This window comes from Paramormyrops kingsleyae, chromosome 21, assembly GCF_048594095.1.
Source record: "Paramormyrops kingsleyae isolate MSU_618 chromosome 21, PKINGS_0.4, whole genome shotgun sequence".
NCBI classification, from domain to species: Eukaryota; Metazoa; Chordata; class Actinopteri; order Osteoglossiformes; family Mormyridae; genus Paramormyrops; species Paramormyrops kingsleyae.
This window is the reverse complement of record NC_132817.1, coordinates 5,310,029-5,334,166: the sequence shown is the minus strand read 5'-3', so window position 1 is coordinate 5,334,166 and position 24,138 is coordinate 5,310,029. Positions and strand designations below refer to the sequence as shown.

General features: G+C 47.3%; 4 protein-coding genes across 19 annotated transcripts in view; 2 read left to right on the top strand and 2 right to left on the bottom strand.

Annotated features, from left to right (window-relative positions):
* The first annotated feature begins 23 nt into the window (after nt 1-23).
* Nucleotides 24-4,970, top strand: atg4b (autophagy related 4B, cysteine peptidase). The gene is made up of 13 exons (XM_023822290.2): nt 24-113; nt 1,000-1,101; nt 1,334-1,405; nt 1,644-1,742; nt 2,111-2,212; nt 2,339-2,411; nt 2,600-2,679; nt 2,836-3,041; nt 3,280-3,358; nt 3,434-3,579; nt 3,963-4,019; nt 4,260-4,353; nt 4,592-4,970. The coding sequence occupies exons 1-13, from the start codon at nt 104-106 to the stop codon at nt 4,663-4,665; spliced, it is 1,194 nt and encodes a 397-aa protein (XP_023678058.1). The 5' UTR covers nt 24-103; the 3' UTR covers nt 4,666-4,970.
* Nucleotides 4,971-5,217: 247 nt separating this feature from the next.
* Nucleotides 5,218-8,129, bottom strand: dtymk (deoxythymidylate kinase (thymidylate kinase)). The gene is made up of 5 exons (XM_023822291.2): nt 7,854-8,129; nt 7,461-7,569; nt 6,937-7,027; nt 6,157-6,354; nt 5,218-5,792 (listed from the first exon to the last, which is right to left on the bottom strand). The coding sequence occupies exons 1-5, from the start codon at nt 7,981-7,983 to the stop codon at nt 5,661-5,663; spliced, it is 660 nt and encodes a 219-aa protein (XP_023678059.2). The 5' UTR covers nt 7,984-8,129; the 3' UTR covers nt 5,218-5,660.
* A 418-nt stretch (nt 8,130-8,547) lies between these two features.
* On the bottom strand, nt 8,548-12,554 carry agxtb (alanine--glyoxylate and serine--pyruvate aminotransferase b). The gene is made up of 11 exons (XM_023822273.2): nt 12,239-12,554; nt 11,567-11,759; nt 11,410-11,474; nt 10,974-11,074; nt 10,805-10,875; nt 10,608-10,692; nt 10,175-10,273; nt 10,024-10,093; nt 9,589-9,684; nt 9,128-9,256; nt 8,548-8,887 (listed from the first exon to the last, which is right to left on the bottom strand). Exons 1-11 carry the CDS (start codon nt 12,488-12,490, stop codon nt 8,780-8,782), a joined length of 1,269 nt encoding a protein of 422 aa, XP_023678041.1. The 5' UTR covers nt 12,491-12,554; the 3' UTR covers nt 8,548-8,779.
* A 6,361-nt stretch (nt 12,555-18,915) lies between these two features.
* Nucleotides 18,916-24,138, top strand: part of LOC111849445 (kinesin-like protein KIF1A) — a 53,032-nt gene continuing 47,809 nt past the window's right edge. For 8 of the 16 annotated variants that reach the window (XM_072704530.1, XM_072704536.1, XM_072704528.1 and 5 more), the window contains exons 1-2: nt 18,916-19,236; nt 21,798-21,965. In XM_072704530.1, the coding sequence (XP_072560631.1) occupies nt 21,860-21,965 (106 nt within the window). In that variant the 5' untranslated portion in view covers nt 18,916-19,236; nt 21,798-21,859. The remainder of the gene's footprint in view (nt 19,237-21,797; nt 21,966-24,138) is intronic. The other 8 variants (XM_072704534.1, XM_072704539.1, XM_072704533.1 and 5 more) reach the window with 2 other exon arrangements.

The window sequence follows — 24,138 nt, the reverse complement described above, 5'->3', positions numbered from 1 at the left end:
GCCCGCCCTCTTCCTTACCTCTAACGAATCGGTGTAAACCGTTACTGCCGATCGACCACATGACGCCTGGTCGCCCAACAAGGTAGGGTGAGTCATTGACGGGATGGATGCAGGTAAGGCGGCGTTACAAGAAAACAATAATGCAGATTTTGTGTTGCTAACATGTTATTCATCGTAGAACAACAATAAAAACCTCACTCCCCGTAGCTATGAATGGCATTTAAAAGGAAGGATAGCAAGTTGTTTATCCTTTTTTGTTTTGATCATCTTAAGTTCGACACGTTTGTTGTGCATGTAGCTACAAAAAGATGGCTTATTTGGTTTTCATGACCCAGTACGTAGCCAGTTGTTTTATGTATTTTGCCCAAATCTTGAAAATCAACTCTCTGCTCTGTGCTTTGTGGGCACGCTGAGGCTCGTTATGTGACATCTGTCCTTGACGCGAAAAGGTGTGTCCTCACTGTCCCTGTCCCGATTGATAATTTCCTTGGTCACTTTCTCTTGTGATGATGATGATGATGTGCTGTCATACTTCAGCCAAAGAGATAAAGACTTCTGTTGCACCACACGTTAATAATCCACGCTGATTTAAGAGTCGTTAGTTTCACTACGACTTTACATGAATCGGTGGTTCGGTTTAGTGCTGTGACATGTGAAATCCGGACGGGACTCTGGGACCTACCTAGCCCTGTAAATGCTTAACGGTGAGCCAGTCGGTACAGCCGTTTTTTCCCCAGCCATTTCTTGTTGCTTTTATGTTGTCTTTTATGTTGTCTATCGCGGTAACACGATTTTTGTACTGTATACACTATGACGCTGCATCTGTATCTGCAGAATGTTATTTCACTGTCTTCAGTTAGAAACACAAGAAAACGGGACTTGTGAAATGCAGTTTTATTGAAAGTGATTTATATAGAATTGAATATGATTGCGATTGTGATGCGAACTCCTTCCTTTACTGCCTGGAACTCGTTTATCGGAATGGCATCGGTGCCAAAGCTACCCTGACGTACGACACACTGCGCTTCGGTGAGTTTGAAGATTTCCCGGAGACCGCGGAGCCCGTGTGGATTTTGGGGAGAAACTTCAGCGCACTAACAGGTACTAGGTACTATATATATATATATATATATATATATATATATATATATATATATATATATATATATATATAATATTACACACACACACACACACACACACACACACACACACATTATATTACACACATATATATATGGTCATTATTATACATGACATTAAAATTACCGTGGGCGGCAAAGCTGCATTTATCTTTTAGTGAAACCTGCTCTGACCTTTATTAACGTTGCAGAAAAGGACGAGATCCTCTCTGATGTTTCTTCGCGTCTGTGGTTCACGTACAGGAAAAACTTCCAACCCATTGGTGAGTGTCCTTTAAGTGGTAATCTACAAAATCTGAAATTAAATTTTTTGAAAAAAGTGCAGTAGTCATCAGTTTGTGCAGTACTGCGCTATATACATGTATTACTTTGATGTGTTGCGTGGAAAGTATTTAAACTGAAATAACGCCATGGTATTAAATCAACTCAGCCTAACATTCTAAAATGGACTATGATAACATTACGTGTGATATAAATGACTGACTTATCTGCTTGGTGCAGGAGGAACGGGCCCCACGTCAGATACTGGCTGGGGTTGCATGCTTCGGTGCGGGCAGATGATCTTAGCTGAGGCCTTGGTCTGCAGGCATCTAGGCCGAGGTATTTCTGCTCAGTCAGCCATCAGAATGGACATAAAGAATTTTTAATTGTTTTTTCCCCCCAGATCAACAGGAAGTAGTCATTTTTAACACCATAACCAAGGTTAAATATTAAATTTTACTCATCCACTGGACAAAGGTACTTCCTCTACCCTTTTAAAATGATCCTTCTAACCAGATTGTTCTAGAATGTTCTAAATATTTAGTGCCTGTGGTTGTAGTGAGTGAAAGAAGAGTGGCACAGAATTATTTCCATTAATAACTGAAGGCATTTGGGTCAAGCAGCTTGGCTTGTTGCGTTGGTGGTAGACAAGGGACTGACTGGCTCTGTGCGACATACTAAGAAGGTGGTAAATTTGTCCTTCACAGACTGGAGGTGGCATGGGGGCCAGCGTCAGAGAGAGGAGTATGTCAGCATCCTCAATGCTTTTATCGACAAGAAAGACTGCTATTACTCTTTACATCAGATCGGTAAGCCAAGATTTCTGGCTCGTTTGCTGCTGTTCTATCTTCAGTCTCTGTTGCATGTGTGAAATGTAGCAGAATGAACAGTCATTTTCTCTGAGCCATCTCCTCCCCTGCGCTCACTTCCTGTAGCCCAGATGGGCGTCGGAGAGGGGAAATCTATTGGCCAGTGGTACGGACCCAACACAGTGGCACAAGTTCTCAAGTGAGTGTCGGTCTTACCTGTAGTATAGACGTGGTGACGTTTCCGTATGCATTGAAATTATGAGCAGAGCATTTTAAACCTTCGTTCTAAGTTCCCGTTACTTGCGGCACTCTGACGTCTACGTGTCGTGAGTTTCCTACGTTACCGAGATCCGGAATCAAGGTCACATGTGTCTCCCTCCCTGTCAGGAAGCTCTCTGTCTTCGATTCTTGGAGCCGATTGGCTGTTCATGTAGCCATGGATAACACTGTGGTCATCGAGGAGATAAGTGAGTGCCTGGAGCGACGCCCGCGCACATTATTCTTCCGGCTAGCACTTAGAGTAAGATATAAATGCGCACAGCTTTAAAGGAAATAGGACAGGAAAGACGGCTTTGATACGTGGGTAATGGAGTGCAGACCGTGTCCCGCATCTCCCATCTCAGAGAGGCTGTGTATGCCTTGGCTGGACTACGCGGGCGCCGCCTGCTCCGAGCCGGAGCCTGACCCGCAGCGGGGGCTCAACGGCTGCCTGGAGGGGGCGTGCGCCATGGCTGTGGAGGAGATGGTGCTGTGGAAACCGCTGGTGCTGCTGATCCCACTGCGCCTGGGCCTCAGCGACATCAACGAGGCCTACATGGAGACACTGAAGGTAGGCCTCCTTCCCTCCAGCACCGTGACTGGAGTCTGTTGCGTGATATTTTATCCACCGATGGACGCATCCCGTGTACAGAGCCTACAAGGACAGCTATTAATAAACTCAAGGAAAGAGGCACATGGATTCATACACATTGAAACACGATGGGTGTTGGAGGTTCGCTGTCATTGTTGAAGCTGGTGATGGACCGTACCGCTCCGCGCAGTATTGACACCTGTCTCCCTGGGAGCAGCAATGCTTCATGCTGCCTCAGTCTCTCGGCGTCATAGGAGGGAAACCCAACAGCGCTCACTACTTCATCGGCTTTGTGGGTGAGTTCCGCTGCCTGGGTGGGCCGCTTGGGGGTTTGACCTGAGCTGGACCTGACCCCCCCCATCCCCCCCCAGGTGAGGAGCTCATCTACCTGGACCCCCACACCACCCAGGTTGCCGTGGAGCCGTCCCACGATGGTCAGGTGCCAGACGACACCTACCACTGTCAGCATCCGCCATGCCGAATGAACATCCGAGAGCTGGACCCCTCCCTCGCAGTGGTATGTCGAGGCCCCACCCACCCAGCCCCGAACTGATGACACCAGAATTTTCTATCCTTCATAATAGTCTTTATTTGTAAATATGGCCACCAAGAAAATCTGTACAAACGCAAGCATGTATTCAGGCTTCTTCCTGTGGGAGTAACTGACTGTTCACTTACTGTATAAGTCAAGCATCTTTTTCACATTATGACAGCATTTAATCACCCCTTCTAAGTTAATCAGCAGGATTCAGAATTTTGTGAATGTCTGGAAATAGCAGATGTAAGTTGAGATGGTTAATTGTAGCTAATGTCGACTATGACTGAAAACATACTTTGGCAGATTGTTTAGTAGGACATCCCAGAATCCCAAAGCTTTGTTTTCCTTTCTGGACCCGACAGGGGTTCTTCTGCCAGACGGAGGAGGACTTTGATGACTGGTGCATGCGCATCCGAAAGGTAGGCCGGGGGGGGGGGAATTTTGGTCACAGTTACACTGGACACTAATGTCATGCATGGTAACGTGCAATAGTGTTACGACCAGTCTAGGTGGAGGCAGCCCCACCCTGTGTATGTGTGGGGTTGGTTGAGCTTCACCCCCCGGGTGTAATGACTGTTTGTACCCAACAGGGGGCCCCACGTAAACACTGGCAGTGGCCATGTATAAACACTAAGGGCTCCCTCTTCCGATTCTTCCAGATGTCCTGCAGCAGAGAGGCCCTCCCCATGTTTGAGCTGGTCGACAGTCAGCCATCACATTATGCCAGCGCTGACGTGCTCAACCTAACCCCAGGTCAGTGCCCTCCCCACCACCACCCCAAACAGATTCACATTCTAATTCATATACACAAAGGGCAAACGAACGAAAGCCACAGTGCACAAGCATCCGAGCCCCGCCCTGCCTCCGGTCACATTGCAGCTCGCATACAAGCCTTTTCAGTGTGTATTTAAAAGTGAGTCACCCTCTTTGTAAGTGAAGGACCCCCGTGACGCAGACTGAACCCGTTGCTGGCGTTCCTCCTCCCCCACAGATTTCTCCGACTCAGACCGACTGGAGCGGTTCTTTGACTCCGAGGATGAGGAATTTGAGATCCTGTCTCTGTGAAGCGGAGCGTTTGCCCTGTACTCGAGTACGGAGAGACCTTCTGGGTGGTGCAGTGGGAGGGGGATGGGGAGGGGGGGGGGTCTCAGCTTTGTAACCAGCTACAGACTTACGTTCAGCTCCCAAGACGTCAGTTACAGAGGCACTAGAATCATGGTTTATTTCTTTTTTGTTTACAGTTTGCCACTAAATCCTAGTAATTTATTTTGTATATAAAATGAGAAAAACAAAAAAAGTGCAGCTTGGGGTGCTTTCCGTGTACGCAGCAGCATTACTGTCCCCCAATAAAGCATCCTGTTGCAACTCTGTGCCATGGAGACGGTGCCTTGGCAGTGAGGGTGGAAACTCAGGGGTCCTGGCGTTGCCAGGCAACACGGCCAGGCACTCGGGGATGCTGAACTGGCCCGCCGCTTCGGCGCAGTGACTCATGGACGACGTGTCGCTTCTTTGCTTTGACTCCAGATTCACACAACGGGATAATGTAAGGTGTACTTCACTCTTCAGAAATACTAAACAATGTTCAGAAGCCTTATTGCAGTCACTAAACGTGCATAGTTACCTTCAGCAGTTGTGTTTATTATGGGATAGCACTTAAAATGCAACCCTGGCAGTATAAACATACTCCAGGAATGTCATAAATGAAATAAAGTTAAAGCTCATTAAAAACAAAGTTTTGAGGTTCACCGTTTGTGGCTAATGACACACTTAGCATATGTATTGTGTTTAATAGGTAATAAAAATATTTCAGACTAGAACTACTAAAAGGTTATTTTGCTGAGGTTTGGTGCTCTGGGTAAACAGGTGATGATATGTTATTTAAATAAGAAAAAGCATAAAGTGTTTCAGGCTCTCGTCTTCACCCCAACATGTGCAGTGCTCAGCAGTGTCCAACCAGACAGATGCCAGTGACCTGTTTTGCAGGGAGAGCAGCATTGGATCACTGGGCATTATGCGATGTCCAGCTGTGTACCGTAGCAGCCGCCTGATTGGAGGGCCGGTCAGCAGGGCACGGCACTTCCTTCCTTCCACAGCTCTTTAATTGGCTGGCTTTCGGCCTCTGCGATCGCAGCTTCGCTCTGCCTCAGGATCTCCTGGTGCAAATTCTCCATGCCCTTGGTGGCATCCATCACCTGAAAAGGAACCCAGGAAAGGGCTGACACCTGCCACAAGCCCCCCCCCCTCCCCCCCTCCCCGGCTGCCTTTCGTGCAGCCTTAGATTTGACTGAAGAGTCAGGATTCAGGTAACAATAGTGTCACCATTTCTGTGAGTGCTGAATCAGTATCGTCAGATTACCTTTGCGATATTAAGCTTTTGTTTCTCGTCCTTACAGGAGGTCACGTTACATTTAAATTGAACTCAGAATGCTGGTAAATCCAGGGTAGGGCCGTGGCACACAGGCCTGTTTTTGCAGGCAGGCTGTCTCTACGTTCTGAGCGAGACCCCCACCCACCTGCCAGTTAAGGGATGGGTGAGCGAGACCCCCCCCCTCCTACCTGCCAGTTCAAGGATGGATCCTTCATCAGCTGATTGAACCTGTGCTGCACAGTTTGCTGGAAGTCGCTGGTCTCGTAACGCTCGACCCCAAACTGGCCCCTCTTCGCCGCCTCGGCCGGGCTCAGCTGCAGGAACAGCACCAGGTCCGGTTTGGGCAGCCCCACGTCCGGGTTCCTGCACCACTCCAAGCAGAACCCCTGCAGACGAACAAGGACCCCAACTTGATCACCACTGACGGCATTAATAAAAAGCAGAGCAAACAAGGGAACAGTTTCATAGGAGGCTGGGTAATGGTTTCTTCCCTCATTTCCAACATTCAATATTTTTCTCACATGGACAACTACAGTACAGCAGTGAAATGTCACTGTTAAGGGAAAAAGTTAAGAAAAATAAGTGAAATTTTTATTTAAAAAATAATTAGAAAAGGCAATAAAATACATATGACTGTAATATGAAGTGTGCACAGCACTGGTGTAAAGTGCAAATGCGACATTTATCAGAATTTAAAACCATGTATCCTAGGTAATGCAAATGAAAAACGACAATGATCACGCAGTTTAACGTTAGTATGACCTGCAGGAATAAGCTTCTCCCCAGCCTGTCAGTCCTGGCCTTACGCTACGGAGGCGTCTGCATGAGTGCAGCCACTCGGTAAGTCTATGGCCTGGGTGAGATGTGTCTGCAGTTATGGGCTGTGCCCTAGTCCCGCAGGCTTGGCAGTGCTGTCCTGGTAATCTGACCCAAATCCGAATGAATGGCACAAGGAGGACTGGACATACCGGCTTGGCGCTGGTGAAGGCCACCCCCGAGAAGGCATATCTGTCCACCACCAGAGTCACACCCTGCTGCAGCTTCTTCTTGATCAGAGGCCTTAAAGTTGTGAGAAAGGGGTCAGACGTGTGGAGGATTCGGACTGTCCTGCAACATCGACTGAATTCACGCTGACAACGACGCGAAAAATGGAAACTTGGCTAAAATCGCTAACCTTCAAAAGAGGCTAAATGACGTATGTCTAGAGAGATGAATAGACTCCACCGGGGGAACAACTATGGAGATCCGTGAGTCCACTCAGCAGACAGCAGCCTTGACCACATTACTAACAAGACAAGGCCACTAGGACCTTTGCAGCCTACTAAATGTAGTCCGTATTTTCCATTTCTACATTTGCCAAGCATTTCCCACAGTGGTAATTCTCCAAACAGCCAATCTGGATAGAGATGCATGGGATCTGCTCTAACTGGAGTAATGCATCAATCACAGCAGACACTGGGCAAGGAGCGGCGAGCATCAGCCCGATACTTACGCCAGTTCCCAGCGATTGGCGGAGAAAAGCAAGTGCACCGTGTGATCCTCCAGGTTGGTTTTCTTCTCAAGGTAGGAGCTAATCATCTGGCCGATCATAGTTGTTCGGTCTGAGCAAAGCAAACGGTACAAAGAATAAACATCCATCTGCTATGGTAAAAATCTGCACGGAGAAATACCACATACCATACAGCCAACACAAAATCCCAACTAACGCCATGCATTTGCATCTTGACATTTACATGTAGCTATAATCACCCCGTGCAGCGTTATTTAACTGAATTACAGTCTATCAGTCTAACTTTTCAAACTTATACTCGCTCATCAAAATTAAGTCAGCGGTCCCTGCAATAACAGCGAGTGAAAACAGGTAACACAAAAAGAGAAAAATTACCTGGAAATCTCATCATTTCAGCCGGCCGACCATTTTTCTGCAGCGCCTGAACCAGCTTTTTGCACTGCGTAGTTTTGCCAGCCCTGTCAACCCCTTCCAGTATTATAAGAGCCCCTCTTCTACCCATCATTATTATTCTTATTTAAACATCCACTTTCCCTCGCTTTCTTGGCTCGGGCAGCTGTGCACCATTAAAACTTGCGCGCCTTTTCTAAAACGGAAGTAGGGCAGCTATACGATAAACCTCGGTGGCATCGCTACGTCTAGGAGGGGCTCCGGTCTACGCAGGACGTTTGCGAGCCGTAAATGCGGCTTTATACGCGCATCAAATATTTCTGCTCATGTGTCGTATAAGTAAGTATAAGATGTTGTTTAAGTATACCAGTCCTAAAAAAGCTTACAGGCATTACAGGGTGTTGTATGAGTGATGCGTTTTTGTAACTACAGTGTTTGCACCTAGTGATTTTCTGATTGCTGATTTCAGTTGTTACCAAAATCAGTTCCACGTATACATTTTTTGTTGCTCGCATGCGCCATCTGCCGTTCAAAGGTTTCGCCTTACTTCACCGTAGTGTGCCATCTGTTGTCATCAGAATTTTAATGGAATACTTAATTAATCCATATATTTACAAGCGTTGCCTAAATGAATGTCCACGTTCATTTTTTTTCCCTATGAAAATAAATAGCAACACTGTGTAGCCATATTCATTTATTTTTTTAACACATTAAGCATATTCTTTACAAGGCGACTGCAATTAGTTTCATTGTTTAATCATGTAATTTAAAAACGTCAGTGCCGGTGAACAGGCGTCACGCTCATTTATTGTGATCTTTATGTCCGGTTTGGCCAGCGCAGTGTCAGCCAAGACTGCGGTTCTTCGATTGGGCTGATGGAGCAGGTGGTGCGGGGACGCCTCGCAGGATCGCTACGCCTTGCTCTTGGGGCAGTGCTTCAGTGCATCCGCCAGGGCTGCAAACACCTTGTCAGCGTTGTCTTTACTGCAGTTGTATCCCATCAGACCCACGCGCAGCACCTAGGGGAGGGCACAAAAATGCTGCTTTCTTGCCATACATTATCATATCTAACTCTAGAGCAACTACACTGTGTAAGAACACCGATGTTTTCTAGGTAATTAGCATCAATGCTATAATCGTCCTCATTGGGCTGTCTACATACACTTCTTCTGGAGCTGTCTTTTGATTGGCTGAGAGAGCCCCTCATGGAGGTCCAGCATAAGTACATCTTGCATGTGGGTGCCCGCATGGAAACTCACCATGCCCACGGATGGCCCCAGCCCCCCGGTGATCTCCATCTGGTGGTGCTTCATGACGTAGTTTGTGATGTCCCTCCAGTTATACCCCGAAGGAATAGCAACGGTTGTCACTGGAGGCAGCCTCAGATTCTGGGTGACAGATCAGACACATGTGGATGCTGGTCACGGGGAACCGGGAGGGGAATTGGGGAAGGTGAGGGGGATGCTGGGAAATTCCACTGAAAGGGAGGGGCGGGCTGTACACAAGGCATGCCAGATCTGCCCTTTGACCCTACTGAGAATTCTGGCCATGGGATTTGATGGGATGCACTACAATCTGGGACTCTATGGCTGAATTCCTACAGGCTGATGGTGATGATCTTCGGTAGGGAGCCTTAGTGACGGCCTCCTGCGTGTCACTGCCTCGGGTCCCCACTTCCCTTGGTCTGTTCCTCGGCCGATTCTTTCGCTTTGATCCTCACCTTGTCTTTCACAAAGAGCTTGAGGCCCAGGGCTTCCAGACCCTCGTACAGATACTCAGACACCTCCTTGTGAAGCCTCCACGAGTTCTCCAGGCCCTGAGGAACACAAGCAGTAGGCTCACACTGCACTCCGATGAGAAGAACCGCATTCGTACAAGGAAACGGTGCCAAGTTCAATCTAGTGCTCATTCTTCTGTTTTCTGAAAATGTCTCTTCTAATATGCACATTTCAGAGAGCATTTTCATCCATCCATCAATCCATCCATCCATCTATTTTCTGTACCCGCTTGTCCTTTGCAGAGTTGCAGAGTCTGGAGCCTATTCTAGAAGCAACCCATCATTTATGCATTTATATGTATTAATCTTATGCCCAGTCTTTTCCTTATTGGTCCAGGATGAGACCAATGAAAACCCAAAACATAGTGGTTTACTCACCATTTCTGCTAGGATGGCCAGGCTCTCTCTCAGTGAGAAGAAGCCAGATACAGGGCCAGTGTGGTGGTATCTGGAACCAGACAAAAGTGGCTTCATTGTTTATGCTGGGCTGCTGCTGCTGCATTTAACCATTCACATTGCCGAGTCTTACATCCTGGCTGGCTTTCCGTCGCAGCCCCAGTAGTTGGACAGATATGTCATGTCCAGGAGGTAGGACACCGGCTTCGTCTTCCTGCTGAACATCTTTTTGCTGTATGGGAGCAAGAAAAAAGACAGAAGAATAATCACATGCTCCAGCATGCTATCTGAGCGGGCTTCAGGCCAACAAACCTTCCTGTTAGATGGTAACCAATCAGGAAAAATAAGGGGTACTTCTGCAAAAGCACTGATAGCTTCTGCAAATAATCTGAAGTATTTACAATATTATTATTCAAAATTAATTGGTTGTGTGTTTGCATGAAGTCTTGTTGAGACCTGCCTTGTTTAGTCCTACTTCCAGTTCCAAGAGGCCCTCATGTAGGTCTGTGTCACAGTCCAGTCGGCTGCAGTTTATGGCCCAATCAGAGCCAGAGACCAACACTCACCAAGCTCTGTCATTGAAGGAGAGGGGTGCCGTCCCAGGAGGGGCGTTCAAAGCCTTCTGTGAGCCGGTGTACAGGATGTCTATGTCTGTGACACACAGCAAAACAGGCTCATGCTCCGAATCACTGGGAGAACATACGTTCGAGGTCTACTGTGAAGAGTGCCCCCCCGTTACAGGAACACAGCACCTCAGACTCACTCTGCTTATCCATGAAGAGAGGAGCTCCCCCCAAGGACGCCACAGAATCCACCAAGAAGAGGCATTCGTGCCTAAGGAGCAGAAGCAAGCTCAGGGTTATCAGAATGATGTGGGTTCCCCAGTGATGTCATCCACCCGATCATCGGGCTGGCCGAGAAGGGAGGCTCACATCCGACACAGTTCTCCGATTCCGTCGATGGGATGGGCCAGTCCAGCGGATGACTCTCCATGTGTGAGGAAAAAGAGAACCGGCTTGTGTTTGACCAGAGCCTGCAGGGAGACGGACCACCATCACACTGAATTGCAGCAGACCATCAGCTTTGCTTTTCAGCTCAGAGCTACTGAAGCGGTCTGTGCACATTTTCTATAAGTTCCAGTTACATTTTCTTATTTTATCTGAAAAAGTTATTTATTATATTCTCCAGAGAGCTTTTAATGAGTTCAGATGGATTTTGTGGTGAAAAAAACAGAATGTATGAGGAAAACAGAGGATCAGTTTGCAATAGATCACGTCCAGAGTAATCAAGATATTTTGATTTGTTACTATGGGGTGAGCAGCAAGACATTGTAGTTTATCATTCGTAATGTCAATAACAAAAAAATACCTGCTTAATTTCTTCATTGGTGAAATAGCCGCCTGGAGCTTTTACCAAAGTGTTAACTCGAGCACCTGTCAGAGCGAAGCAGTTTGCGTTTTACACTGAGCAGTAGTTAAAATGCCATATCCCCCGGATGAATGAAGACGCCCCCGATGGGACATACCTATCCTCTCGGCGATCTCTGCCGCTCGCTCGCCCCAGATCCCGTTGATGGCGATCAGGACGCTCTCGCCCGGCTCCACGGTGTTGAAGATGGCGCACTCCATGGCGGTGTGACCGGAGCCGCTCACCGCGATCGTCATGTTGTTCTGTGTCTGGAAAGCATACTGGATCCCCTTCTTGATGTCGTCCATAATCTGAAGGAGGAACACACGAAGCACTGCACCTATGATAAAATACCTTTAAAATGTCATAACTGCAATGGGATTAGATCTGCAAGCATAAGGCAGATTTACAACCTATACATGGTCATTTCCTATGCTTATAATATATTGTTGTTTCGGTGTTTATAAAATTGTTCTTTAAACTCGCAGACCTTCCTAGCCAGACGTAGCAGTGATCGAATTCCCACCTTTGCACTTCGGCAAACTTTATCAAGGTTTAATTATGAAAGTTGAAGTTTTAAATATGCATAATTGAAGTGCTATCGTATGTCAAGTACTTGCAAATAAGTTTACAGCCGCTGTAACATCTTCCCTTGAATTTCTAGACAGCATACATTGAAGGCAAATATGACCATATTTTATGTCTTTTCAGAAATTACTAATCTAGATTTCATTGGCTTCAGTTCCTGCTCCCTGGTTCACAGTTAAAATTACGCACAGAAAGAAATTACCTCGAACATTTCATTATGCATGTGACCGATAATCGGTCTCCCCCCCGCTGCCAGCACCCGCGGCGGCACGTTGGACGGTCCCGGTCCGAAAAGGTACCGATAGGGAGCCTCTAAGGGCTTGAGGAGGCACGTCGGCGGCGGGACGGAGAGGGAGGACGCGGAGCGGCGGAGGGTGACGGGCGGCAGGGCGCCCTCCGTCGCGACCTGTAGGGCGAGCAGCGCGCCCCTGCGCATTAACGCCCTCTGTATCATCCTGGGGCTCCCGCTGATGCGCCTAGCAAAGCTGGGGACTCAGTGCCTTCAACATTGGGTTTTGTGAACATTTAAATCCAGCAGGTCTTTGACCTCTAGCCTCTAGTGTACGTCACTTGCACTTAGAAGCAGTCTTTAAAGGGCATATTAAAATATGCATTTAAGTTAATTGTTTCAAGAATTAAAACATATATGAACTTAACGTCAGTAAAGCAACAGGTAGTAAAGCAAAAACATATATAAAGACAAAAAAATCTTATATAAAACCATTCGCTTTTTCCAACCTTTTTAATAATTAATGGAACCGGGCAGGTGTTTATCTATACAATATTCCCACCATTTCCTTTTTTACATCTGTGGATGTGAAATGTGGTAAAAAGTGTATTTCAAGCACAGTGTTTATTTGGCCATATAAAAACAAATTATAGTAGAAGTATCTCCTGATTAGAAGAGTCGCCTTAACATGTCCTTGCTCATGGTTAAAGCTATAGGGTTAGGCTGAGGGATAAGCTTTAGCCATAACTAACGTCCTTCAAAAAAAGGAAGCACGCATGTTGTATTTTAACTTGAACGTGGGGCGTCAGTGTTACTCGCATGCTACCGTATCCTCAAAATACGGACGGTGGAAATCATTCAGTGTGCCTCTTAATTATCACCTTATCACAGCAGATGATATCCATGCTGAATGTTGGGTTTTTACTAATAAATCAGTTATTACGTTATTCACTGCCACATTTTTGTTATTATAGTGTCACACTGTTATTACTGTGTGACAGATTTACGTTGCCCTTGCTTTGACAGCATGCTGTGTAACTGAGGTGTAGGGTCAGGCGATTTCCTAACCGGGCTGTTTATTTGGGCCGTGGTTTTAGGGAAGGCGGAGAGGGGGCTGTGCTTCTGCGTGGGACGTGATTGGCTGGCTATAGACGTGTGCGCACGTGTGCTCAGGGGCCAGTTAATTTCTCTTTTTTCTTCTAGATATTCTGATGTCAGACCTTTTCTAACTGCAGGATGTGCTGACATTGACATTTGGCAAATATTTCAAGTTTAATTTTAGTGCTCCTTCCTTCTCGGACGTCTGCCACCCGATCTATGAAATTAAAGTTCAAACATGCATCTAGGGATGGGGGAGCTCACTGGTTTGGGGTAATGTGTAACCCACTGTTTGCTCTGTCCCAGTGTCATGAGCAGTCCAGGGAGAACAGACTGTTTTGCAGATAAGGACACTGTCACTGTCACATCAGAGCTGGAAACCAGCATCTTCTCTGACGTCCATCCGGAGATGCATACTCACTGTTTATGATTTGATTCTGCTGCTTCACGTAACAAAATGCTTCGCCGTGTTCATTCAGTGTAAATTACGGCCTTGTTACTGCTGTCCAGGCTCTGGGCCGAGTCTTGGCAACAGAAGGACGTCACAAAGACGTCATTCGCTGCCCGGCCTTTGGCAGCACTCAGCAGATGCTGCCTTATTCCACATCGTCGTGCGACGTTCTGCCTCCCAGTCTATTAAGTTTAAGTGCTGTTTGTGACATAAACACTGACTAGAAGCTGGAATATTTATTTCAATGTTGCATCTTTTAAAACTGAATACTATTTACAAGTGAAATGTAATTCAATTGAAAACAGGTTCAAATATATTGTATATTACACTTTGCGGCTCAGTGGGGATAATGCAAATATTTCCTCATGAGAGCGATAAATACCAAATGAAACCCTTCAGCTCAGCAGTGATATACATCTGAATTTAAGATATTGCCTTTAAATGCAAATGAAATGCAGGACTTGGCATTGCAGTGTAGGGTGATCGAACCAGCACACGGTTCAGAAAAAGGCTGTTCTTTCCAGTATAAGACACACATCAGGGCAAGGACTTTGGCTGGATTCCTTAACCTCTGGTGCTGGACAGTCAATAATTAGACTGTCCTGTAAATATGTGCGGCTCTGTTATTCACCTTAGCTTGGCCTTTGTACCGTGGCGGAGTCGGACCCCTACCACTGAGAGCGGTTAGCGCGACGGTAAGCCCAAATTTGGCATCTCCAGCGGCAAGGATAACGAGCTCTGAGGTAACCCTTAGCAAAGAGTAAGAGGGGTTTGTTTGAATGGTTTGAAATCACAGCACGACACTGTCCTAATAGTGAGTGACTCTCGGGGCGTGTTCAGACCATGGATATGTTTGTCTTCTACTCCAGTGGTCTAATCCCAAAAGTTTCATCACCAATTACTCCTAATTTATACTCATGTGGCTAGGATACTTACTCTTACCAGGATACAATTTAAAATGAATCACCCTACTTCATGTCAAAAAGACGTTTTTATATGTACTGCAAACTCAATCTCTTTGGAAAAGAATCAGATACATTATTCTCCATTTACATATGATAATATGCAGAGGACAGATTCGTAGAGATGTGGACACACAGAAACACAAGGCAGCTAATGTTTAAAAATAGCATGGGATGCTGAATTTGGGGCATGAAAACGGTTTGCTTGCTGCCGTGCTTTTCGTCTTATCTGTGCTGTCTTCAAGTCAAATAAAAGCTGGTCGCTCCTTAAAAGCTTTGATGTGGCTGGAGGCCATATGGCTCCAAACTCACCTGCAGAATTTTACGTTATCTGCCACCGGAACAGGCAGCAGGAAAGGAGCAGGACGTCACTGTGCAGGTAAAATCACCCTGAGACTCGCCATAGCAGCTCTCGTCTACTGATAGCGGCATTAAAATACGCAAAACAGCCTTAGGTTGCTGGCACTGTGTCAGGCCCTTTGGGCCTTACGATGCCACAGCCCAGCCCCTTAAAAAAAGCAATACATCATCCTTCTTGTGATGGCTGATCCTAGTTGGGGTCGTAGAGCATCGCATCCATAGGTTTCCCAGGCTTGCGTCCTGTGACAGGCTCCAGGCCCCAGGCTCTCTCCGGCAGCACTGACCAGGAGATGCATTTAGAAGTTGGATGGATTGATTCTCCTCTATATATGTGTATTAAATGCTGTTATGACGCAATCAGTCCTGTTTATTATTTTCTGAAATGAACCTAGTATCTCATGTGACTTGTGGTGGTGTTTGATTTGAAAGTTGCTGCTGTATGAAGGTGCCACGTGCTAATCAGCAATGAATAATGGCTCTTTTTATAATTCAGGCCTGGCCCCCTTTTCCAGTGAAATGTATTACTACTTCTTTCCAGCAGAGGGAGCGGTGAGTTAATTTTACAATCGCAGAAGTTAACATCACCCGACTTGCTTCCTGGATCTGGGAAGGACCCAGAAGGGTGTCACCGCCACACAGAACGCTTTGATCGCTGCTGTCTGGCCAGTGGCTGGCCTCCGTCACTTGATCTCTCTTACTACGGAACCAAAATGTAAACTCTCCACTGTTTACACCTCAAGTGGGGCTTTGTATGCACTTGGATGAATACTACTTATGTACGACAGCTCAAACGGCAGGAAGAGCAGCTGAAATAATGAGCTGGAAATAAAAGGCGCCTAACAAGCCAGAGACTCAGGCCTGGGATATGCTCGAGGCAGCTGCCAGTTAGCGTTCAGGAGCCGCGATTTGGGGCCTGGATGCCAGTCGCAGGACAGACATCATGGTTGCTGGGCGCCCCCCCGTTTAGCGAATCTGCGTTAAATGGAAAGATTCAAGCCCCAAGAACAACAAAATTTTGGAAAAGGGGAAATTTTTCATGATTGTGCCAATGTATGGTTTTAATTGAATTCCTTTCTAAAGTACATAAATTCACAATACATAATTCTTCCTCAGGATGCTTTAACTGTTCAAGCGCTCATCATGTAGAAACAGGAAGTGACACGGGGGCTGAGTCATCGTCCTGTGAACTGGCACAGCGTGAGTGTCACGCACTTTTGCATCAGGAGTCCTAGTGTCTGTCCTGATTGCGCCGAACCAGAGCGTCTGCTGTCGGTCACTTCGGCTGACCTTACGCGTCCTCTGTGAGAGGGCCGTGCGGCGTCCCTTCGAACGCAGTGGCCTTGGCGCCGTGCCCTTTGCTGCTAATGAATTATTCACAACCGGATCCATTCAGTGGAGCCAAGATGGCCGCTGGGCCACTCACAGAAACGTCACAACAACCGTGGCATCTGTCTCCTCCGAATCCTGTGACAGGGCTTTGGTAGAAAGTCCACCCCCTCCTATTCCCGCCCCCGGAGGTGTTGACCCCCAAGAAAGCCGTAGCTGTGTTGAGCCCAGGATCACTCAGGGAGGTGCAAACATTTCTGACAGGACCACAATGCCAGTTTCCCTTTGCCAGGCTGGATGGGAATTAACGGAATTCCCGCCTATGGGAACCTGCCCACCTTCCGTGGAAGAAGTGGTGCTGTCTGTGAATCTTTAAAAAGGCAATTTCCAGCAGTGCTGGACTGGAACCATGTGACTATGTGTAGGTCAGGGGTCGTGGTTTTCTTGTGCTTTCCCAGGATCGAAACCAGGCCGTCCCCATCCTGCAGTCACCATGGTACATTCCGGAGGTCAGTAGGCGAGGCCCATCCAGTGCTCTCTATTGTGAGGGAGCCACATTAACAATAGATTCCAGCTGCCCCACCCATCTCACTACACAGACAGCGTGTCATCATTTAGCCATTCCCTGGGGGCTGTGTGCCACCCCCCTTTTAAAGGGGCAGGTACCGGGTACAGATGTGGCTCCTCTCGGGACATTTTAGGCTAAACATCTGCATTCAGATCTCAGAGAGATCCTTGGTAGAGTTTCAGGTCGTAAAAGAGTGCAAAGAGAAATGTTTCCCCCCCAAAAATGTGCTAATGGGGGAAGCTGAAAGAAATAAAAATCTTTCAGTTTTTGATTTTTATTAATCTGTCAGCAGAAATGTATCTGCCTGATTTGTGTTGTATAAATTTATATGTTATACACACAGCATACGTGTGCTTTTTGTTCCTGATATTACTGCAGCATATATATACAGCATTCAGAGTTTTTTATATTACGCCAGTTCATTTATATGGCATTATCAAATTAGAATTTTGTCTGTATCTTGTATTATATATAAAACCTTACAGTAGTAGGATGTTTTTCCCTGGCTTTTGCGTGATTGTAATTCTCTTCATGTATCTTTCATACTGAGCTGGCTGTCACGCCCTCTCCTCGGTGTCACGTTGCGTTTAAGGCAGAGTGCACATCTTCTGCAGCGCACACTCCTCCAGCACACTTCCCTGTCAGAGGACGGCTAGGTGTCACATGATGGGAGTCACATGACCACGTCTAATGAGTGTCACCAGCCAAGGAAGCTGTGCGGCTCCCAGCATGCACTGCACCCCCTCAGAGGTGCTTGTTTGGTGGCTAATCTGAGACGCTCTGGCTGCTCTTAGCCATCTCCTCTCCAGACTTCCAGATGCAGATCCGAATGTTTGGGGTGGAAGTTGCCTTATCTGTGCACATCTGCCAGTCCCTGGGAAAGACGGGCAAGAGAGAGTCACCTCCATGTGGAGTGATATCTTCAGAATCTTATTATTAGTCAGAATGTGGCAGTTTGGTTTGTACAGGCACCGCAGAGAGAGGGTACATTCACCGTGAAAGAGATTTCGAGGAATCAGCTTCGCTGGCTTCCATTAGCTCTAAAAAAACAACGTTTTGTATTGTAACTAATCCTTCCTTGCTGCTGGAGCCTAGTAAACATCATTGGGCTTGTGCCAGAATAGTGAACATTAAAGATGTTGATACAGTACCACTTGCATTATGGGTAGTTGGTCCAATTTGTCCATTACATATTCCACCATGATGCAGCTTGATGTACTGGGCTCATACAATTATAATATTACATTGAGCCATTGAAAAGCTACAGGCTTGAAAGGGATACCAGCTTCTGCATATCCGTCCTGCTTTGTGCAAATTTACACCCAGAATATGGTGACATGCTGAACTGGGAACAGAGAAAAGTACAAGAAGTCAGTTCATACAACCCTATGGATCAGGGTTTACAAATGGTTTGGATTTAATAAGCAGTTATAGAATTAGCTAATTGTAAATGCCCTCTGCCCCAGGTGGTGCGTGTAGTGTCATTATACATGATAATACCAGACAATAAATCAGCCATCTCAGCTTAACTGAACAATAACTTGCATTGTTTTCCACAGTTTAACAGAGGGACGTTTCACCATGACCTACAAATGCTCCATTCACCAAATTAAGGATGTGTAAGAATTATCATGTATAAGCTAATTCTGCATAGAAATTAAAGTCTCGCAGGTAGCATGAAGCTAAGGCAGAGTACTTCCTGGAGCTTAACACCGAGTGGCTGTTTTTTTCTGGGGGGGGGGAGCTCTCCCTGGGATGCTAGCCCCTTCCTCATCTCCACCTCCCCCCACAAATACACAGCCCTCCCCTTTCTCTCTCTCTCTCTCTCTCGCTTGCTTGCTCTCCTTCTCTCCCTCTCCCTGTGCTGCATTGATGCTGCTGTCTGCCTCGCTGGTGATGTCATAGCTCGTTGCTGCTTAGCATCTCAGCCCTGGCTGGTCAACAGAGCCATTTTGCCTTCTGGATCACTAAGCGCACAGCGGCCGGTCCCTGTCGCCCCCGATCCCCGACCCCCTCCCCCTTCGGACACGGCAGTCGGTACCAGGCCCCGCAGCGCATCCGGCCGCACCCGTAAGCCGGTCTCCCTGCTGCTCGGGCGTGAGGAACAGGGGAGGCTGAACGGAGGCTGAGGCAGCAGCCAGCAGAGCCGGGAGCCCCTGGGAGAGGCAGGGACAGCCGCCGTCAACAGAAACGTGACACCGACAAGGTAAGATGCTCCCCGACCTCTGCGTCCCCTGGAAAATTGAAAATTTGCTCTTTGTATTGACTAGGCTTTGTGAAAATTTATTGCTGGAGATGAAAGATGGTTCTTTTATGATGGGTGGGGGGTGGATGGGGGGGGGGGGGTGCGGGTGAGGCTGTTGACGTCTTAGAGCTTGTCTGGTGGGTGGCAAACAAGAATCTCAAGGCTTTTGCTTATTTGAAAAAAAAATTTTTGTTCCTGTAAGATTGGAATAATGTTTCGGCATCTGAGGAGGTTTTGGAGAAATGCGTTGTCATTCAGGGCCAAAGTCAAAGGGAAATCAAATATACATATCTGAAGGTTTTGATTGGACAACGGAACACCTGCATTGTAGCTAAAATACTCCTCAAAAATATAATATAGATATAACATAGATAATACCCTTCAGATTGTGTTAATGACGAAACCCAGTATGTACATAAATTTAAGCAACGTTTTTTGCTGGATTCCCCCGGGGTACCATAGATCAATGATAAGTGACGCTGAAATCGCACAAATTGTATGTAAAATAATGCTAAACACAAACTGATCCCTTTTTGAAGAAAAACGCATTTATTTTAGCATTTGAACCTATGCATAGGAGAGGTAGATTGGTAGGATTTATTATGATTTCAAAACGCTGACCACGGTAGCAAACATGGATCCGGGCGTCAGGTAACACGCAGGTGAATGATGGAACAGCTACGGGGATTTTAATGGCGTATAAACAGATATTCTGGGGATTTCCGCTCAGATTTGTGGCCGTCTTTCCAGGCTTCGTTTACATCGTCGTGCACTAAAACATGGGTTTAATTGTGTTTGGCATCACAGCAGAAAATGCTGAGTTGTCCTCCCAAGGTTTCAGCCCTGAGACGCGATCTCCACGCAGAGCCGTCGTGCTGCGAGGCGCATGACCGCCGCCGGTGCATTATTTATTATACGGTGCGCGTTCCCGGGCGGGTCCGCTGAAATAACGGCAGTGACTTGCGAAATATCGGCGTCAGAATTTGGCCGGCCGTGTCCCTCCCAGTTGCCGATACGAATGCATTGGTTTGCTGCCATTAAAAACAAAAAAGGCGACGGTCGCCCATTTTACCGGATAGACAAGGCGGCCGGTTTAAGGTATGAGCAGAGCGAAACAGTTAGTGGAATCCTTTTGAAGATAATAATAATAATGATAATAATAATAATAATAATAATAATAATAATAATGTGTCAAATGTCTGAAGGGAAAAAAGGAAAACAAAATAAATGATACTGGTCAACACTGCATTAAAGCAAGCATTTTAAAAGACATGCATCATTTTGATGTTAATTTCTAATACGAGAAACGTACGTCATCTGTGGTCGTGGCTGAGGTAGCGGATGATTCACGCCTGAGTGGGGCAGACGTAGCTTGGCCCTGGGAGGGCAACGGAAGCAGGGAGTGTCATGGCCGCAGCAGCTCCAGCGGGCCTTGCAGTTACTGGTTTTAATGGTTTTAGTGGTTTCGGGTGAATTGGCATGTAAGGGCTCCGTGTCCTTAAGGGCTAGTGCTCCCCCCTGTTGATCTGTGACAGATGCTGAATCACAGCGGAGTTCTAAGCGTCATGTGAGCCGAGTTGATGTTTAATGTATGTGGTGGCTGAAAGAAGATGGCGGAGATGTTCTCCTCCCCTTACAGCCTGTCTCTGCAGCTGTGTAGCTCACAAGGGTCAGGCTGCCGGGTCATTTATGCAGATCAGGTGGCGTAACATGGTTTTATTGCAGAGGTGACAGTAGAACAACTTTGGTTGGTAATTGGTGAAGGGGGGGGGAGGGAGGGGGCTGTTGATACAGTGCCTTTTCCGTGGTCCTGATGGGAGTGGCTAATCAGATCCTATCTGAACCATGGCCACCCTTCCTTTGTTGCCGCTTGTCTTGACATCGCCGCGTGGTGTGTGGTGTCTTGTGGGGGCGGGGGGGTGCATTTCACCTCCGGACTCGCCCGTCCTGGGTTTAGTGCCAGGTCAGACGGCCCTTGCAGCCATCGGCAAGCGGCTCTGAACAAAGGGGGGGGGGGGGGGGGTTTCTTCAACAGGCCTCACAGAAGCCCAGCTCGTGCCCGGAAAAATGAACGGCACGCAAATGACAGGCGGCAGGCAGGGATCCCAGCTGTCAGAGCAGAGAGATAATATCCCTAATACATCAGTTATTATATTTTTATTCTGTATTCTGTTAACAGGGTATTGTTTATAAAATAATAGAATAATACTGAAATTAAAATATAAAGTTATGTCTCTGAAAATGCACTATAAAAAAGTATTTTCCAATGCATAAATATCCCCATGATAGATTACTGTTTAGAGGAAAGGATTTCGTGTGGACGCATTTTTTTAATATGGAAATTTCCAGACATATGACACAATTGTTAACTTTTATTATGGAAGGTGCCATTGCTGGGCATTCGCTTGATTGTGTGTTAGGGATTTCCAGTAAAATGCGGAGCCATTCGTACCTCAGTTCCTTGGGGGCTCAGTGTTGCATCTTGTCTTGCCATGACCCAGGCTTGCCGTCTCTTCTTGCAGGTTGCGACCGCGTCGGCCCTCGTCCAATCAGCAGCCCCCCTGGACTGCGAAGCGGGGGAACCATGGCAGGCGCCTCGGTCAAGGTGGCGGTGCGCGTGCGCCCCTTCAACTCGCGGGAGATTGGGCGCGAGAGCAAATGCATCATCCAGATGACGGGGAACACCACCAGTGAGTACCAGCCTTGGCCACCGGGAGCCGCCGGAGAGTGATGCACATGTCGTACAGGGAGGGTTGACTTTTCGACTGGTGAAGCTAATTAGGAGTCGACAAGACTGTGGCTTAAATCAAAATGAATGGAGTTTTTTGGGTTAATGAAAACAAGCAGCCTAGGTTGGATCAAGCACATGTATATTAAAAATAAATGGTATTACTACTGATATGATTCCAGAAAATAAAAGAAGGTTCATCAGGTAGCTTTTTGTGAGGAGAGGAACTTGTGTTTTTGTACATCGGACACACAGAGGCAGAGACTCTGATCCAGGGCTCTTGGAGACCAGCCAGCCTGCACAGCTTAGGTACAGCCTTCATTTAACACACCTGATAATCATCTCCTCAATATTACAGTCAGCTATGTTGAGGTCAAGCTGGTTCTCATACTGGGATATAACTGAAGGGCCTAATTACCTGTATCAGGTATGTTAAATTAGGGCTGTACCTAAGCTCTGCGGGGATTGGGCATCCCTACTCTAATCAGTAAGGATTGCAGCAGGCTGGACTTCTTCTGCAAAACCTGCCGACCATGAGGCTCGGTGACCTTCACCAAATCCTGGGCGAGGGGGGGGGTGTTGCTTTTCAGGGTGTACAGTGGAGGCTGTACACATTCCCACCTGCTGTGCTGATCTGAATAATGAACCTCATGCATCTGGATGTGTTTTTCTTAATACCACTGTGGAAACACAGGTGCATTTTGAGCTATGAATCTGTGTGATCTGTCATCACTGCTGTGCAGTCCCCATAAGGGCAGTGTGAACCTCTCTGACATCACTGCTGTGCAGTCCCCATAAGGACAGTGTGAACCTCTCTGACATCACTGCTGTGCAGTCCCCATAAGGACAGTGTGAACATCTCTTACATCACTGCTGTGCAGTCCCCATAAGGACAGTGTGAACCTCTCTGACATCACTGCTGTGCAGTCCCCATAAGGACAGTGTGAACCTCTCTGACATCACTGCTGTGCAGTCCCCATAAGGACAGTGAGAACTTCTCTGACATCACTGCTGTGCAGTCCCCATAAGGGCAGTGTGAACCTCTCTGACATCACTGCTGTGCAGTCCCCATAATGGCAGTGTGAACCTCTCTGACATCACTGCTGTGCAGTCCCCATAAGGACAGTGTGAACCTCTCTGACATCACTGCTGTGCAGTCCCCATAAGGACAGTGTGAACCTCTCTGACATCACTGCTGTGCAGTCCCCATAAGGACAGTGTGAACCTCTCTGACATCACTGCTGTGCAGTCCCCATAAGGACAGTGTGAACCTCTCTGACATCAGTGCTGTGCAGTCCCCATAAGGACAGTGTGAACCTCTCTGACATCACTGCTGTGCGGTCCCCATAAGGACAGTGTGAACCTCTCTGACATCACTGCTGTGCGGTCCTCATAAGGACGGTGTGAACCTCTCTGACATCACTGCTGTGCAATCCCCATAAAGACGGTGTGAACCTCTCTGACATCACTGCTGTGCAGTCCCCATAAGGACAGTGAGAACCTCTCTGACATCACTGCTGTGCAGTCCCCATAAGGACAGTGAGATCCTCTCTGACATCACTGCTGTGCGGTCCTCATAAGGACGGTGTGAACCTCTCTGACATCACTGCTGTGCAATCCCCATAAAGACGGTGTGAACCTCTCTGACATCACTGCTGTGCAGTCCCCATAAGGACAGTGAGAACCTCTCTGACATCACTGCTGTGCAGTCCCCATAAGGACAGTGAGAACCTCTCTGACATCACTGCTGTGCAATCCCCATAAAGACGGTGTGAACCTCTCTGACATCACTGCTGTGCAGTCCCCATAAGGACAGTGAGAACCTCTCTGACATCACTGCTGTGCAGTCCCCATAAGGACAGTGTGAACCTCTCTGACATCACTGCTGTGCAGTCCCCATAAGGACAGTGAGAACCTCTCTGACATCACTGCTGTGCAGTCCCCATAAGGACAGTGAGAACCTCTCTGACATCACTGCTGTGCAGTCCCCATAAGGACAGTGTGAACCTCTCTGACATCACTGCTGTGCAGTCCCCATAAGGACAGTGTGAACCTCTCTGACATCACTGCTGTGCAGTCCCCATAAGGACAGTGAGAACCTCTCTGACATCACTGCTGTGCAGTCCCCATAAGGA